Source organism: Colletotrichum fructicola, assembly GCF_000319635.2.
Source record: "Colletotrichum fructicola Nara gc5 chromosome Unknown KSG_Nara_v1_contig08, whole genome shotgun sequence".
NCBI lineage: Eukaryota > Fungi > Ascomycota > Sordariomycetes > Glomerellales > Glomerellaceae > Colletotrichum > Colletotrichum fructicola.
This window is the reverse complement of record NW_027094058.1, coordinates 1,537,276-1,554,458: the sequence shown is the minus strand read 5'-3', so window position 1 is coordinate 1,554,458 and position 17,183 is coordinate 1,537,276. Positions and strand designations below refer to the sequence as shown.

Genomic DNA, 17,183 nt, shown 5'->3' with positions numbered 1-17,183 from the left:
CCCCAGAGGCGACTGCGCGATGCTGGAACTAAGAAAATGATTGATTAAAAGTACTGGCACATAGTATTGTGTTTTACAATACGGCAATTAATTCAGGCTTGGCCAAATGGAATAGAGAATATTGGCTTTCCTGGTGCCAAATGCTTTGTCTCACCCTCAATTCGTCAACCAACCCCTCCCCCCCCACATGAGACCTTCCATACTAATCTGATTGGACATTCGGTCGTCAATGAAAACCCGCGTAGGGATATGAACGGAGCTTGGCGGGGTAACTTCCACATTTGGAGGGTCTCCAGCGAACCTATGAGACACACGCTGTATTAGTAGCGGATTCTGACTTGAGCGAAAGCAACCGTTGCAAGAGAACGCCACACAACTAGGTAGCAGGTGAGGCTGAGTTGATAGAAACCATTGATTCAATAAAATTCCTCGGACAAATGGTTACTAGGAAAAAGTAGAGATAAGTATACCATTGTTAGATATCTCAGCGATCGAATTACTGTAGCTAGTTACACTAGGCGAAAAGTTACAAGCAGTGAATATTTTCGCATGAAAGAATGTCGTCAGCACATCGCCACGACCAAAGGGATTCAAGATCCGTCTGATTAGCAGTCCGCGTCCGTTGAGATACCGGTGCAGATACGCCGACGGCCCGGAGCCGAGTTGGGCTTCTGGACCGGCCCCACTAAGGCACACACCGGCCGTGAGTGCCGCAAATGCATTTCTCGGCCCCTTTCGTGGTCTGTCTCCGGAATCAAGCCGACATGAACCTCGAACGAACTTCAGGACGGACCGCTGCACACGCCCAGCGCCTGCGCCATTTCCTCTCGAAAACCGAGATGCCCTCGCCGATAGCATGGCCATACCCATACCCAAAGGCCCGATTCCCAACATCGCCAAGTCTCGGCCCTATCCCCCTCAACCAATTTTAAGCCTCACAGTGGGCTCCCAATTTTCGCGATTGGCGAGACCACAAATACCGCACCAGGGCCCCCTAAAACGCCCAGACCTCTCTCGCCGTACCACCCTATCGCGCGTCGTATCGCCGCATGCTATCGGCGGCCGGGGCACCTCCTGACTCCCTCGGACGCCGCCCGAACATCCCATCCCTCCGGCGATTCGACCTCCGTCCGCTGTGAAATCCGAGAGCGTGACTCGGGAGGGTGGGTAGCGCGTCGGGAACGGTGGGTTTGGTATGAAGACGGTGGATACATCGTGGACCGTGACAGCTTGGCGCTCGGGAATAAGCCTGGGAAGAAAAGTGTGTGTTGTAGCATTATCCAGCGAGGTATCATTTCTCTATCAACAAAAGTAAAAAACACAAAAGCTATGATGTCTATGCTCCGAAATCGCAGGACCGCGCCAGCCCGCCGCCCCTGAATGCGCCAATGCCAAGTCTCAACCACGTGTAAATCTCTTTTTGTATCACTCTCATTTCTTTAGTGTAAGGTGTGCCTCGTCTAGAAGCTCTTGACCTTCTGCATGCTGCCCTCCTCGACCAGGGCGCGGTGGAGGTCGAACGAGTTGAAGAGCAGGTGGGGCTCGTGGCCCATGCCCTTGCGCAGGCACTCGAACTCGGCCTTGTCGAAGTAGCTCTGCAGGATGGGCTGGTAGACGGGGTGGGCGCACTTCTTGATGATGAGGCGGGCGCGCTCGCGGGGGCTGAGGCCGCGGACGTCGGCAAGCCCTTGCTCGGTGACGATGACGTCGAGGTCGTGCTCGGTCTGGTCGATGTGGGTGCACATGGGCACGATGCAGGAGACGCCATGGGGGTCCGTCTTGGAGGGGCGGGTGGACGGGGTGTGCATGATGCTGTACTTTGCGTTGCGGAGGAAGTCAGCGCTGCCGCCGAGGCCGTTGAGCATGCGGGAGCCCATGACGCAGGTGCTGTTTGCGTGGGCGTAGATGTCGACCTCGACGGGGGTGTTCATGCCGATGACGCCGAGGCGGCGGATGATCTCGGGGGAGTTGGAGACCTGCTGGGAGCGCAGGAGGAGCTTGTCGTGGTAGGACTCCCAGTTGTCGTAGAAGCGCTTGAAGCCGTCGGGGGAGAAGCGGACGGAGGTGGCGGTGGCGAAGTCGAGGTGGCCCGAGTCGAAGAGGTCGAGGAAGGTGTCCTGGATGACCTCTGTCCAGACCTTGAGGTTCCAGAAGTTGGAGTCCTTGAGGCCGCCGATGACGGCGTTGGCGATGTTGCCGATGCCGGACTGCAGGGGGAGCAGGTTCTTGGGCAGACGGCCGTGCTTGACCTCGTGCTCGAAGAACTCGATGAGGTGGCGGGCGATGGCCTGGGAGCTGGCGTCCTCGGGGGTGTTGGGGGAGGTCTGGTCCTGGTAGTCGGACTCGATGATGCCGACGACCTTCTCGGGGTCGATGGGGATGGAGGTGGTGCCGATGCGGTCCTCGACGCCCATGATGAGGTAGGGCTTGCGGCGCGGGGGCAGGTCGGTCATGGTGATGTCGTGGAGGCCCTCGAAGCTGGGGAGGGAGGTGTTGACCTCGATGATGATCTTGTCGGCGAGCTGGACGAGCTCGGGGGTGGCGCCGACGGAGGCGCCGGGGACGATGCTGCCGTCCTCCTTGATGTCGGTGGCCTCGACGATGGCGACGTCGATGCCCTTGTTGGGGCGGTCCTTTGTGTAGAAGCCGTAGACGAGGTCGACGGGGAACTGGGACAGGTGCTTGTCGAAGAAGTTGATGCGACCCTCGTTGATGCCCTTGGAGATGGCCTTGCCGACCTGGTGGGGGCTGCGGCGGTCAATCATGTCGAGGCCGGCCCAGCGGTTCTCGGTCTCTGCGCCGGAGGAGGCGCCGACGAAGAGGCTGTACTTCATCTTGCCCTGCAGGTTGTTCTGCTCAACGTGGTCGGCGAGGAAGGTGGGCATCTTCTTGGGGTAGCCGACGCCGGTGAAGCCGGACCAGCCGATGTAGGCGCCGTTGGGGAAGTGCTGGAGCAGGTCCTGAGGACGGGTGAGCTTGTTCAGCATGGTCGGGCGGCGAACGCGCGCCTTGAGGGCGGCCGAAGCAACTGGCGACGCCATCTTGAACGGTTTGAAGCCTGACGAAGATGAGGATGACGAGAGGAGTGGAGAGGAGAGGTTCTCAGAGGGTCAAAGCCCGGGGAAAGGAGGGGAGATGATGGGGGAGAGTACAACAAACAAGCACACCGGTCAAGGGAAAGAAGACACGATGGGGTGACTTTTGAGGAGAGAAAGTGGGCTCCAGGTAGATTTTATATCCGGGCTATTTTTCGCGTCTTAGGCCACAGGAGAGGCTCCAGTCCAGACCTTGAGGACGAGCCAAAGAGAAAAAAAAGATGGACTGTGGAAGATCAGGTCACTCCTTGAGCCCCTCGGTGGGGAATGACGCAGCTGCGGCCAGGGAAGCTATGGCTTTTGATAGCGATAGCTCCCCGATTGGGCAAAGCGCGGCTTAGCTAAGGCGGCCCACAGGGTGCTGGCAGCGTGGGATGCGTGGGCTGAGTGGACAGGCGGCTCGGCAACGGTCGGTAACACCCCTGCCCAGACAGCCGCATGCCCGCTAGGCCGTGAATTGACTGAATTTAGGTGTCACTGGAGTAAGGCGCAGCGGGAGAGGGACGCCACAGGGCAGCCTGGTAGCACGCTGTGCCAGGCACCGCACCACTGGAAACCTTCCTTCGGTGAGAGCCGACAAACGAGCACTCGACAGCAATTGGCCAATCAACAGCGCGCAATTCCGCTTTATTCCAAGCAATTCTGGGCTGAGGCCGTCAGGAGATTTTCCACTCTTTGGAATTGGCCTTTGGATTATTTACTTATTATTGACGGTCTGCTCATCTCTGCATCTCGAAATCATTAGGGTGCCTCTTATCTTTGAAGCCCATCTCCACCGAATGCTAGGCATGGTCACCATGACTTAACCGGGGCCCATCGAAACGACGCAGCAAAGTAAAATGGAGCCCGTCCCAAACTTCCGTAGATGCGAGCTCTTCCTTCGGCACAGCTCGGCCGGACGAATCTCGGCTTTAGCTAACGGTACGTACCTGGGACAGGTCCACCCTTCCCGTCCCAGTGTCCAGTCACAATGCGAGGACACCACGTGAGCCCCCACACTTCCATGCTCACCTGGAAAGAGACACGATCTTGCCATTTTGGTCGTGTGAATAGCTTCATTTTATTTTCTCTCTTTCTCATGCTGCCCTTGCCAGACACTTTACTGCCAGACACTTTACTGCCAGACACTTTACTGCCAGACACTTTACTCGGGAATCTTGGCCTCCTCCGCCGGCACGCCAGCCTTCCACCGGTACGACGCAGCAACGTGCTCATCCAACGGTCCCGACTGTCCCTTTTTGCGGTAAAAGTTCTCTCTGTACGTGCCGCCCGGAACGGCATAGTCATCCCAGAAAAGCCCGCGACGGCGCAGCTCCGGAAGAAGCAGGTCGATGATGTCCTTGAACGACTGGGGGAAGAGCGCATACGCCTGCACTCGCTGTCAGCATCCGTCTTATTCAGCACATCAAGCCCACTCACAAAGTTGAAGCCGTCCACGTCGGCCTCCTCAATCCACATCTCCAACCCATCCGCAACCTGCGCCGCCGTGCCGACAAAAATCGGCCCATTACCTCCAATGCTAACATGCTCCGCAATGGTATGCTTCGTCCACTTCGCCGTACCCGGCGAGAACCGCGCGTAGCCCTCGACCGTCGACCGCACCGCATTGCTCTCCACCTCGCGCAGCTCCTCCTCGTCGCCGTACTTGCTCAGGTCCATCCCCGTCCACCCGCCAAACAGCGCCAGCGCGCCCTCGTGCGACGCGTACTTGCGGTACTCCGCCAGCTTCGCCTGCGCCTCCGCCTCCGTCGCGCCCAGGATCGGCGTCACCAGCGCCAGCACCTTGATGCTGTTGCCGTCGCGGCCGTACTCCGTGCGCGCGAGCTCGCGGATCTCGGCGATGCTCTTTGCGCACACCGCCGGCGCGTGCGCCGACACGAAGATGGCCTCGGCGTGCTGCGCCGCGAACTGCTTGCCTGCCTTGGACGTGCCGGCCTGCAGGAGCAGCGGCGTGCGCTGCGGCGAGGGCTGCACGATGTGCGGGCCCGGGACGGTGAAGAAGCGCCCGTCGTGGTTGATCTTGCGCACGAGGTCGGGCTGGGTGTAGATTCCTTTCGCGCGGTCGAGCTTGACGGCGTCGTCGCGCCATGAGGACTCGAAGAGCTTGTACATGACCTTGATGTACTCCTCGGCTTGGGCGTATCTGTCGTCGTGCTGGGTTTGTGAGTATGGTTGACGGTGTTGAAAGCAGTCGTTGGCGAGCTTACCTGGGGTTGTTGGGCGAGACCCATGTTCTTGGCTGCGGAATCGAGGTAGCTCGTCACGATCTGTTATGGTTAGCTTGTGTGCTTGGTGTCCTCCCTCTTCGGCTCAAACTCACATTCCATCCAAGACTGACATCTTATTAGCTACGTAACTTCAGTGTTCATGATGGAGAACTCACCGTCCACCACTGAGGTGATCGACCGTTGACAGACGCCTAGCCAGGTGGTACGGCTGCTCGTACGTCGTCGACACCGTCACTCCGAAGCCGATGCTCTTGGTCACAGCAGCCATGGCGGCAATGGGGGCAAGAGGCTCGTTGACGGGCCATTGCGCGCCGGAAATCTTTGCAGGGTCAAGCGACTGCGAATACACGTCGTAGCCGCCTCCAAGATGTCAGCCGTCGCGTTGAGCAAACCGAGGTAGAGCAAGTGCGTCTTACCGAGAACGTCTGCGATGAAGATTCCGTGGAACTTGGCCTCCTCGAGAAGCTTCGCCAGCTCAACCCAGTGGCTGATCTCGTTAAATCGCCAGGACTCGTCGTCGGGATGTCTCCAGAGTCCAGGGGACTGGTGTCCACTGCCTGTATTGCGTCCTCGTCAGCTTCTGCAACTCCAAGCCAGTTTACAATCGGGAATCGGGGCCTTACACATCTCAACGAAGGCATTGAGCACCAAGCTCTTCTTCGGCTTTATTCCGTTCGCTTCGGCCATGATTACGTCTCTCGTCTCGCGTCTCTTACGTGCTCTGTATCGTGAATCTTCAAGAACAACAGATTTCCAAGCGGGACAACAACTGGAAAAGAGTAAATATTTTCCTCAACCGCAAAAATTCTCGGAGACCGTGTTCTTCTCACCAGCGACGCGAGCGCGGGGTAATCAAGGTGCCCTCACCCGGTTGTGACGCGCATTCGGGGCAACTTCTCCAACGCATAGCGCTGCCCCTCCCGATGTTCGGCGTGGGTCCGGCACCGTGGAGCCGGGGCGATGACACCACCGGACGGCGCGGTGGCGCAAGACGCGGGCCCCACGTTGAACAACCTCGGATAGATCTTCAGCGAGGGCAATCTTCTTATCTCGATGCATGTTCACTGCACTGCCGTACGACTTTGGCATTTTAGCCGTTAAAACAGCCAGCCGGTCAAGCAATAAGAGCTCGCGGCCCCCACTCCGCACGCCGCGCGACCGCGTGTGATGGAGCTCAAGGTTTCAACGTGAGGCCATCACGTCATGTTAGCCCCAAAGGCGAGCTGGCCCAACCGGAGCGTCGCGAATTGCAATGCTACCACCCGGAGGGACGCGTTCTGCGGACGACGGAGGACCGCAGGGTGTGGGGTTCTGTGAGGGGTAATTGGAAGCGCTGGCTTTGGTCGAATGCGATGCTGAAGGTTTGGAGATGATTGCGATCCTGGATGGCATGTGTCCCGGCGCTGTGGATACGCTGGTGCATGATGCTCTGGATAATATCGTCGCTTGTTGAATCTCACATGCGCTCAGTGCCGACTTGGAGGAGCTTCCATGTTTACGATGTGATGAGGCCCAGCATTATGTGATTACGTGCAACGATAATTGAATTATAATGTTAACAGCCAAGCTGTGAATAGCTTCACAGCACAACACTGAAAATCTGGATCTACCACGATGAACCTATTGACCCTCCGCATCTAATGCTTCGTCTGCGAATCCCCATCCTCGCTCTCCACAACACCACTCCCACCCACCTCCCCCACCCCCCTCTCCCCAGTTCCAAAATGCTTTAACACAAGCCACGCCGGCCCAATCGCCACCGCCCACAGCGCAAAGTTGAAGTAGATCCCGCCCACCTCGCCAAACAGCGTCAGGCTCGTGAGCCCGTAGCTCACCGCCTGCCACGCGCTCTCGGTGCCTCTCAGCAGCGCCGCGTACCGGATCACCTCCTCCTCGCCCTTCGCGAGGTTCGTGACGATGAAGTAGAGGAAGAGGTAGTTCAGCTGGAAGCCGATCGTGAGGAAGATGTAGACGGCGAAGGCGGCGCCGAAGTCGCCGTCTGCCCAATCATGCGTCGGGCGCGTGGTGCGGTAGCGCGTCGCGAGGATCGTGGCCCAGGTCCACCAGGCGCCTTGGGTCACGACGAGGCCCCAGAAGGTGGTGCGGGTGCGGGTTTTGAGGGAGATTTGAGCGCGATCGAGCCAGTGCTGCAGGACGAGATATCATTAGCAACTGAAGGCGTAGAAAGCAGGACTGGAGGGGTTACTTACACCAAGGAGGTTGCCGGAGATGACGGCCACGATGCCGGACAGGAAAGATCCCAACGCACGAGAGCGGACCGAGAACCAAGCTTCAAAACGTCAGCACTCATCCATCCACCCAGACTCACGCCGCACTTACTCGCAAGATACGTGAAAAACACAGCCTCCGAAAACACGGCCTGCCCAATCCACAGCACCACCAGCAGAAACTTGACATTGAAAAAGCTCCGCGTCGTCGCCCGGATCTCGAACCACGGGTTCTCCACAATCTCCAAGCTGACCTTGCGCCCGTCCTGGCGCTGCACCTGGTCCGGCTTGTTCAGCAGCAGCCCCACGAACGGGCCGGCGGCCTGGATCGCGATGAAGACGATGAAGACGGTGTACGAGACCTTGCCGGCCTGGTCGTTGTCGGCGTTCAGGCCCAGGTTGATGGCGCCGCCGAGGATCTGTCCGCAGAGGCGGTAGGTCAGCCAGTAGCCGAGGGCCTTGCCGCGGTTCCAGGGCTCCGGGTAGGCGATCGCGATTGCCGCTTCCGCAGCCCAAAAAACGCCGGCAGATATACCTGGAGTTCAGTCAGTCTGAGTACCTCACGCAAATTATCTGCCAAGACATACCGCAGAGGGCGGCGCCGAGGAGCATGAGCCACTCGACGCCGTAGCGGTTGTTGGTGTAGAGGCCGGCGGCGAAGGGGGCGTAGCCCATGCTGTTATTTGCAGTGTTAGTCGAGATGAGTTCCGACAGAGTGGCCGTGTAATTCGGATTTGGGGAGTTAGGAGACGTACGTTCCAAAGATCAAGGCGCCCTTGATGCCGATGTATTTTACGATGACGGACGAGAAGTAGCACGAGACGACCATGAGGCAAAAGGTCAGCGCGTTAGCAGCGTTGACGACCTTGGGCGAGGCGGCGCCGCCTGCGCCGAGGGAGTTCATGGCGCCCCAGATGCCGGGCGCGGCGAGGTTACAGAGGCCGAGGATCGTCATGTTGTAGAAGGTTGAGCGGTACCATTTTACTGTTGCGCCGCACGTCAGCGTGAAATCGAGCAATTGAGAAGCCTCAGAGTTGAGCATACCTGGGTGCCTCTCCTCTTTTGGAGGGATGACATCGCCCTTGCTGGCGTCTGCATATTCGGCCATCTTGACTGAGTGCTGTGAACCGATGTTGGAGAAAAGACAGACACGCTCTGATGGTGTTGATAATTATGACCAGAGTTTGGCTGTCTTCGACAATGATGGATCAAGACCCACGGGAACGGGAATCCTTCGTCTTATCATTCACCCCAAGCACACAAAAAATCATGCAGGGATGGATGTCATTGCGAGATGTCGTTCCAGGGTTCTTCACCATGTGCCGGACAGGCGAACAGACGGCCCTGTCAGACAGGGTCCAGAACAAACTTTTTTTCTGTGTCTGTTCTCTCCTCGGTCTCTTTTACAAAGCGCTAATCCAATAACTGCGCGTTTGAAGCTAACCTGCGTCCAGGTTTGCAGTCTAAAATTTCCGGCGACGGGGGTTCGCTCGGCGTTGGAGAGGTTGCGAAATCAGCCGGGAACAGCACGCCATTCCGTCGCCGGCGCACAGATGCACCGTGCCGGAGTACCACCCCCAACTTGAACAAGCGTTGAACCAGAGCTGTGGGACGATTCCGGGGCTAGAGAACTGTCTCGAGCGCACGTGGAAGAGCTTCCGGAAGATGTGCTGGTGGTTTGGGATGATGGGCATGGTGTCAGGGTTTGATGTGAGGTCTTGGCATGTCATTGTCTCGAAGAACCATAGCCTCGGGTCAACGGTGTGACATAGCTGATGAAGTGAAAATGTGAGGTGCGATCGAAGTATTCTTCCGAGATGCTGTCGTTGAGATCGGAATACTGTAGGACGTCCTCCGGCGACTTACATCCAAGGGACGAGGACTATCGCGATCTAATAGAACGTGACGTTGACGAAGACAGTGATATTCAAAAATATCAAGAATCTCATGATTCATCTTCATTCATTTCAGAATGCCATTAAACGACTGCCATCTATGGAACAGTATGCCAACTCTCATGCACATCCTTCGGATCAACGACCCCAGCCTTCAGATACGGCGTCACATCAGCATTCTCATCCAGCTCCTTCTTCGTGCACCCCTTCCCAAAGTACCACAGGAACGGATTCTCCGCATCCCCAAGATACTCATACTCAAAGTCCTCCCATCGCGGCTCCCGCTGCACAATCGTCGCCAGCGACGCCGACCCCGGCCACAGCCCGTGCACCCGCGAGCCCGGCTTGCCGCTGTTGTACCACGAGCTGCAGTTCTCCGAGAGCACCGTCGTCGCGAAGAACGCGTCCGAGTACTCCGTGAACCAGTCCGCCGCGCGCTTCGACACCTGCAGCGACTTGATGCCCTCGCGCGCCGCCTTGCGCAGGATTCGCGCGAAGTACGTGATCTGGTTCTCCACGTTGTGCGGGACCGTCCCGGAGCGCCCCGAGCCGTTGGGCCCGTGGATGAAGAGCAGGTTCGGGAATCCCGGTGTGGCGGAGCCGAGGTACGTGTAGGGGAAGCCGTACTTGCCGTCGGACCGCCACAGCTTGGACAGGTCCTCGCCGCGCGCGGTGATGGGGAACGGCGGGACCATGTCGACGTTGGCGCCTGTTGCGCAGAAGATGGCGTCGACCTCGCGGTGCGTGCCGTCTTCCGTCTCGATGCCCGTCTCGGTGAACCGTCGGATGGGAGTCTGGATGTAGTTCGTCTTCTCGGCGGTGATGGCCTCCAGGTACCCCGGGCCCGGTGTCAACCGGCGGCAGTGCGGGCTGAAGTCGGGGATGAGCGCATCAATGAGCTCAGGCTTCTTAGCCAGCCGGTCGTTCATGAACGTGCGGAACTTCTCGCGCGCCTCCTCGTTGTCGGCAGACCCCTTGAGCCAGCCGGTGAAGTGGCGGAAGTACTTGCTCTCCATGTCCTTGCGGTACGCGAGGTACGCCTCGGGGTCCTCGCGAAACTTGGCGCGCAGGTCTTCGGGGATGGGGATGGGCTCGATGGAGGTCTCGTCGCCGGCGAAGGAGGCCGTGATCCACGTCTTGTTGCGGGCGTAATGGTCCAGCCGCGAGACGACCTTGTGCAGGTTCGACGTGAGCTGGATGCCGCTGGCGCCATTGCCGATGACGGCGACCTTCTTGTCGCGGGGGTCGAAGCTGGGGTCCCAGTTGGAGGCATGTCGCAGGACGCCCTTGAAGTCGTGGATGCCGGGGTAGTTTGGGAGTTTCCAGGCGTTGAAGCGGCCGATGGCTGTCAGGACGAAGTCGGCCTCTTCAATCCGGATCGCGTCCGTCTTGAGGTCGCGGACGGTGATCTGCCAGACGGCTTGGGAGTCAACCCAGTTGAGACCCTCGATCTGCTGGGAGAGCTGGAGATACTTGTAGACGTCGTACTTTCTCGACAGGCCCTTCCAGTAGTCGCGGATCTCCGCGCCCTGCGCGAATTGCTCTGTCCATTGGGTGTTTGGGTCGAAGGTTGCTTGGTAGACGTGGGCGGGCACGTCGCAGCGCACGCCGGGATATACGTTTTCGAACCAAGTGCCTCCCTGAGATTATCTGTTAGTAATTTAGAGTTGGCAAGAACATCATTAGACATACCACGTCGGCGTTCTTTTCAAATATTGTGAGTTTAACTCCAGGGACCTTGGCAGGCAGCAAGATACCAGCGAGAACTCCAGAGAGGCCTGCGCCGATGACAGCTACGCGCAAAGACCGTGGCTCGTCGATGTATCTGTCAGGAAGCTCAAGCGAAACATCTTCATAGACCGACTTTGGTGGGGTGAGCAGCGCGTCGACTGTCCTGTCGATGAGTGTCTGCTTGGCTGGTGTCTCGGGCACGGCGCCCTTGGTCTTGTCAAAGCCATTGGCCTCGTTTGGTGGTGTCGTGTTCTCAGTGTGATAGTCACCCATGATGGCAGTCTAGGCTCCTGAAATTGGCACTGAAATGTGATGCTTAACTTTCACCAAGTCCAAGACAGCTTCACTGAATCGCGGTCCCATTTGAGAAAGCCACCATTTTGACCGACGACCCCTCCGACCCCTCGCCGGCCCGGCCATCGGAATCACGTCAGAGATGCCCTCGAACGCGTTACACACACATGAAGCGGGCTCTCGCGCACCTCCTCGACGGCACAACCCAGCCTCAGCCGCCGTCGTCCTATCACAGCTAAGCCATTGTTATCTCGACGCAGCCAGCTTATTCACCCCGAGAGCGAATGAACCCACCCCACCACGGAAGCTTTGCCAATGGATCCCCCAAACCCCGCTGCCGAGGAGGGCGGGTATTATTTTCGCGGGTTGCCGCGCTGGAGATGAGGTGCGCGAATGTTGGGGAGCACGCCATATCCCCACTTTCTTGGGGAATAGCTTCGTCTTCCCTTACCCCTGTCAGAACGTCTCCATAGATCGGACCTCTCCCAAGACACCTCGGGGCCCCGTTTGAAGTTTTCCGTCCGGCGCGTCGGATCCGCATCTTTTTGGAGGTTACAACGAGGGAAAAAAAGGGTCTCCAATTCTGGCAGAGGATTTGGGGGTTGGAGCTCGGCATGTGTAAGCGGATCTTGGACAGGGATGCGTCGCTTTATCGAAATGCCAGGACGCCTCGCCTCGGGAGCGCAGCCTGTCACAGCTGGTCTGGGTGTCACATCAATGTGCCCTGGGATGGTGCAATGAACTGACCAAAGACGAGCTTGAAGATTCTCGCCTGCGTGCGGACGACTCCCGCCCCCTTCAGGTCGGAGTTCTGTGCGGTGCTATTACGCAGTAGGATTCTCCTGGTGTCCCCGTCTCTAGGGTTCTTCTGGCCGTCATCTGTGTGTTGGACCTGCGGTGCGTCTCCCACGCCAAGGTCTTGTTTCGCGTGGGCGACGAGTCGGGCCTGATTGCAAGTCTGGTTCCATTGGAACCTGTGGCGTTCGCGCGCACGCAACCCGACGACCAGGGACAGGAAAGAGATTTTGGACATGGGATGCGGTGGTGAGGTGATGGGATGATGGGATGATACTAAAGGCTGGAGGGTCCTGCAAGTTCATGTATGTCTTGGTAGGATTAGGAAGTTCGCAGAACCATTTACCATTCGGGCATTTTGTTTGCTCACTGCCGAGCAAGACCCCGTTCATCGACGTTCGCCATGGTTGTTCAAGCGCGCCGCAAGTGGTGGCACATCCAGTGGTATGCCGACACCGACACGCCCGAGGAGCGAAAGCTCATTGGAAAATTGGATCTTTTGATCGTGCCTTATGCTGTGCTCAGCTACTGGGTCAAGTAAGTGCATCTGCCTTGGCCTCGGTGAATGGTGATGTGCTGACCGCAATACAGGTACATCGATCAGTCAAACTTGAGTATGTCCACCCTTTCAAAGTTTTGTATCCTCTAGCATCATCTAATGGGAGCAGACAATGCCTACGTCGCAGGTCTCAAAGAAGATCTTGGGTTCAAGGGCAATGAGCTTGTCCAGCTCCAGACCTTCTACATCATCGGCGCCGTCACGGGACAGATCCCGATCATGTTCCTGCTTACCTACATCCCAATGCACTGGTTGATACCGTGTCTTGATATCTGCTGGGGCGTCTTCACGCTTCTTCAGTTCCGCGTTACTGGTTTCGCTGAGCTGGCTGCATACCGCTTCCTTGTTGGATGGTTTGAGGTCAGTTTGAGTTGAGCCTGTGACCCATCTCGGACCGTCTGACATGATACAGGCTGCTTTCTTCCCGGCTATGCACTATCTCTTTGGTAAGAACCCCTTCAAAGAACCCCTTCAAAGAACCCCTTTAAAGCAGATTATTGCAAGGGAAAACTGACTGGTGGCAGGTTCGTGGTACCGTGGTGACGAGATCGCCCGGCGCGGAGGCATCTTCTACGTCGGCCTCTCCTTGGGCACGCTTACCGCAGGCTTGATTCAAGCAGGTGCATCAGCCCGTCTGGATGGCGTGAACGGCCTTGCAGGCTGGCGCTGGATGTACATCATCTGCGCCCTCATCACCATCCCGATCGGCGTGCTGGGCTACTTCGTGATACCCGGCACACCGGAGCAGCCCAACCGTCTGGTGTTGAAGAGAGAAAACATCGAACTCAGCGTCGAGAGACTGAAGCGCGCAGGCCACGCGTCCCACGGGAGGTTCAAGTTTCCAGCTCTTAAGAAGATTATCCTATCGCCGCAATTCTGGGGCATCGTCATTGTCGACGTGCTCTTCTGGAACGCGGGCATCCACACCAGTTCCGGCAGCTTCTTGCTCTGGATCAAGAGTCTTGCGCGGTATTCCGCGGCCAAGGTGAACGAACTTGGTACCATCGCACCGGCGTTGGGGATATTCTATACCCTCTTTGTCTGCTTCGCTTCCGACCTCGTCATGGGCCCGGCTTGGGCGATAACGATGTCGATCACCTGGAACAGTATCGGCCTGATCATTCTGACAATCTGGGATGTCCCCGAGCCTGCGAAGTGGTTCGCCTTCTCGACCATCTACTCCTCAGTCGCGATGTCGAGCGTTCTTCATGGTTGGGTTAACACGCAGTTGCGCGCATCGCCCGCAGAACGATCGTTTACTCTGGTGCTCATCAACGCCATCTCGCAGTCGTCAACCGCGTGGACCCCACTGCTGGTGTTTCCCACAGTCGAGGCACCGCGCTACCGCAAAGGTTTCGCGTTCACACTCGGTTCCTCTATTTTGCTCATCATTGCGACGCACATTCTGCGGTTATATGTCAAGAGACGAGAGTAAGTAGTCAGCGAAGCGCCAACATCTGATCATCAACTAACTTGAACAGCCCCCAGGTCGAGAATTCCACAGGCTTCCCTGACACTCACAGCGACGACGGGGCCACGGTAGAGGATGGAAAGAGACCACCTGTTGTGGTCAGTGGCAGGGATGATAGAAGCGACTAACATGTCTTCCCTGGAAGAAGACGGTGATCCTTGGAAGGCGTGGGGGCTATGGTCGCACGGCATACGCCATTGAAAAATATCATATTCAAGTTTCTGCAGAGTTATGGCCAAGAAGGTTGAAATGAATCGCAAATATAGATATTGTTCCGATGGTAGCCGATGATGCTTTATTTCCCTTTCAACAAAAATCTGGCTGAGAGTATGTCGCAGCCATGAGTGAACCATAATCGCTCGGGCTTGATCAGGTCTTTCCCTTTCAGTCTCACCTGGGAAAGACTTCCAGCTCGTAACCTGACTTATGTTCACTCATATACGCGATCAATATGACTTGTGTGTTTTTCACAATTATCCTACTTGCAAAGTCCTTGTCACGATGAGTCCACAGTCGGGTGATGCCGAAACCTAGATGTCGGCGGTACCGTCAATAGCGGGGGCCTCCCGTCTTCCGCGGCCGGTCGGCTCATCAACCCATCAGACATGAGATGCTCAAGTGAAAATCGTCTTCATTACTATACCCTATTAGCTGAGTGTTGAAGCCAATTATCGTGACATTCAACGCAGTTGCGACCCGCTCATCGACAAGTCTCGACCTGCGGTATCCCCGCCACAGCAAGGCAAGCGTCGGGATCCCTCCGGCTTGTTGAATAAGATATCGCATGGCTCGCCAATTTAAACGGGTTTAACGCCCGCCAGGAACCAAAATAGCCGACCGAAGACTGGGCTCTAAACGTAACTGCTTCGAATCCGTTTGGTGTGTGCTCATGGCACCATCCACACCTGCAATCACGCCAGAGCCTCGCCCTGCATTTGGGGCCGTCGCAATTGGAGATTCTTGCAGATAATATCCCGCGCGAGTCCCACGCGGCGGGCGACAACGGCGATGACGAAATGTGGGATTTTTATCCAGTTCCATGCATCGCGCGCCGTCCGGCCAAGGAAGCGACTTCAGGATCATGAAGAGATGATAAAGGCGCCTTCAAGCCCCGCGGGTTTGGGGACTGGGATGAGACCTAGACAGTTTCGTTGCTGATTGACGAGAGGTTGAACCAATGTCTGAATCACCGGAGAGAAAGCGGGTGAAAATGACTTCAGTCCCGATTCACAGCGCAACCAATGGCGAGAATGGCGTTAAGGGTGAGGGCAAGAAACAGATTTTGCTGAATGCTTTTGACATGTCCACCATTGGGCACCTGTCACCCGGGCAATGGAAGGTAAGTGCAGCTGATTGACGGTTTTCAGGAATTCGATGGACTGACGGGGAGGATCGCAGAACCCAGAAGATAAGTCCGCGACGAAGCGCGACCTCAACTATTGGATCGAACTCGCGAAGCTCCTGGAGAGGGGTGGCATCAACTCGCTCTTCCTTGCCGACACCTACGGCGGATACGATACGTACGAGGGAAGTCTCGACAACTGCATTCGCCGTGCGGCTCAATGGCCCATGACGGATCCCACAATCGTATGTCAACTCCTGAAGGTGAAAAAGGGAATTCCTGACCAGATGATAGCCCATTAGTGCCATGGCTGCCGTGACGAGGAACCTTTCATTCGCCATCACAGCATCAACCTCGTTCGAGCCGCCATTCCTACTTGCGAAGAGGTTCTCTACCTTGGATCACTTTACTAGAGGTCGCATTGGGTGGAACATTGTGACTTCATGGAAGAAGGCAGCGTTCAAGGCCATTGGTCTAGACAGCCCGATCCCTCACGACGAGCGATACGCACAGGCGGACGAGTACTTGCGCGTTCTTTACAAGTATGTTTGTTCAGCGAAATTTTGACGATGGCCCCCAACTAATTTGAGAACTTCAGGCTGTGGGAGGGTTCATGGGCAGACGACGCCATCTCGCCAGACCCCGAGAACGACAGCTATGCCGACCCCGATAAGATCCGCACGATTCACCACCACGGAAAGTTTTTCGACCTTGATACTCGTCACATTGTCGATCCCTCGCCGCAAAGAACCCCATTTCTCTTCCAGGCAGGCACGTCAGCAGCAGGCTCGGAGTTTGCGGCAACACATGCCGAGGGTATCTTCGTATCCTCCCACTCGCCCAAGCTTCTGAGGCCCAAGGTCAAGGAGATCAGAGACAGGGCTGCAGCTCTCGGCCGAGACCCTCAATCTGTGAAGTTCTTCGCTACTTTCACCCCAGTTGTCGGCCGTACCGACGAGGAAGCCAAGGCCAAGCACGAAGAGCTCAAGAAGTACGCATCCGTCGTTGGAGGTCTTGTCCTGGTCAGCGGCTGGACAGGTATCGACCTCTCCAAGATCCCGGTCGACCAGGAGGTCACTGCGGCCGACTCATTGGAGGCGCACAAGGTGCGGAGTATCCTGGACGCGTTCACGACCACAAGCGAGCACGTCCCGAAGTGGACGCCCCGCGTGATTGCCGAGCGGGCGGCTATCGGTGGCCTCGGCCCGGTCTCGGTCGGTAGTCCGGAGAAGGTGGCGGACGAGATGGAGCACTGGATCCGCGAGGGTGACTTGGATGGGTTCAACATTGGATACGTCACTACGCCCGGCTCTTTTGAGGATGTTGTTGATCTTCTCATTCCCGAACTGCGACGTCGCGGTCTGTATCCCGAGGCGCCGGCGGAGAATGTGCAGCTTACTGCGAGAGAGAAGGTTTATGGGCAGGGCCAGAAGGGGCTGCGGAGCGACCACCCCGGATCGTCGTACAAGTATGATGTATATAAGGAGGAGCATGGGGGATCTGATGGGTCGGCAGGTAGCTCTTGAGCTAAGTCTTTCGCCACAA

The 17,183-nt window shown here is 57.1% G+C and overlaps 6 protein-coding genes across 6 annotated transcripts; 2 read left to right on the top strand and 4 right to left on the bottom strand.

Moving 5' to 3' along the window:
• Window positions 1-1,460: 1,460 nt before the first annotated feature.
• Window positions 1,461-3,041, bottom strand: acu-8 (Acetyl-CoA hydrolase; the record flags this gene model as incomplete). The annotated part of the gene is made up of 1 exon (XM_032036238.1): window positions 1,461-3,041. One exon carries the CDS (start codon window positions 3,039-3,041, stop codon window positions 1,461-1,463), a length of 1,581 nt encoding a protein of 526 aa, XP_031884899.1.
• Window positions 3,042-4,239: 1,198 nt separating this feature from the next.
• On the bottom strand, window positions 4,240-6,010 carry dmoA-1 (Dimethyl-sulfide monooxygenase; the record flags this gene model as incomplete). The annotated part of the gene is made up of 7 exons (XM_032036237.1): window positions 4,240-4,464; window positions 4,515-5,249; window positions 5,303-5,362; window positions 5,416-5,428; window positions 5,479-5,683; window positions 5,740-5,880; window positions 5,947-6,010. The coding sequence occupies 7 exons, from the start codon at window positions 6,008-6,010 to the stop codon at window positions 4,240-4,242; spliced, it is 1,443 nt and encodes a 480-aa protein (XP_031884898.1).
• Window positions 6,011-6,960: 950 nt separating this feature from the next.
• CGGC5_v013491 (UNC93-like protein 2) lies at window positions 6,961-8,659 on the bottom strand (the record flags this gene model as incomplete). The annotated part of the gene is made up of 6 exons (XM_032036236.1): window positions 6,961-7,470; window positions 7,534-7,613; window positions 7,664-8,086; window positions 8,139-8,227; window positions 8,307-8,535; window positions 8,596-8,659. The coding sequence occupies 6 exons, from the start codon at window positions 8,657-8,659 to the stop codon at window positions 6,961-6,963; spliced, it is 1,395 nt and encodes a 464-aa protein (XP_031884897.1).
• Window positions 8,660-9,544: 885 nt separating this feature from the next.
• Window positions 9,545-11,450, bottom strand: moxY-2 (FAD-binding monooxygenase moxY; the record flags this gene model as incomplete). Its single annotated transcript, XM_032036235.1, has 2 exons — window positions 9,545-11,086; window positions 11,139-11,450. The coding sequence occupies 2 exons, from the start codon at window positions 11,448-11,450 to the stop codon at window positions 9,545-9,547; spliced, it is 1,854 nt and encodes a 617-aa protein (XP_031884896.1).
• Window positions 11,451-12,669: 1,219 nt separating this feature from the next.
• SEO1-1 (putative transporter SEO1) lies at window positions 12,670-14,424 on the top strand (the record flags this gene model as incomplete). Its single annotated transcript, XM_032036232.1, has 6 exons — window positions 12,670-12,803; window positions 12,858-12,880; window positions 12,935-13,185; window positions 13,238-13,271; window positions 13,350-14,256; window positions 14,307-14,424. 6 exons carry the CDS (start codon window positions 12,670-12,672, stop codon window positions 14,422-14,424), a joined length of 1,467 nt encoding a protein of 488 aa, XP_031884930.1.
• A 1,082-nt stretch (window positions 14,425-15,506) lies between these two features.
• On the top strand, window positions 15,507-17,164 carry dmoA-3 (Dimethyl-sulfide monooxygenase; the record flags this gene model as incomplete). The annotated part of the gene is made up of 4 exons (XM_032036231.1): window positions 15,507-15,635; window positions 15,695-15,883; window positions 15,933-16,180; window positions 16,237-17,164. 4 exons carry the CDS (start codon window positions 15,507-15,509, stop codon window positions 17,162-17,164), a joined length of 1,494 nt encoding a protein of 497 aa, XP_031884931.1.
• Between the last annotated feature and the right edge of the window lie 19 nt (window positions 17,165-17,183).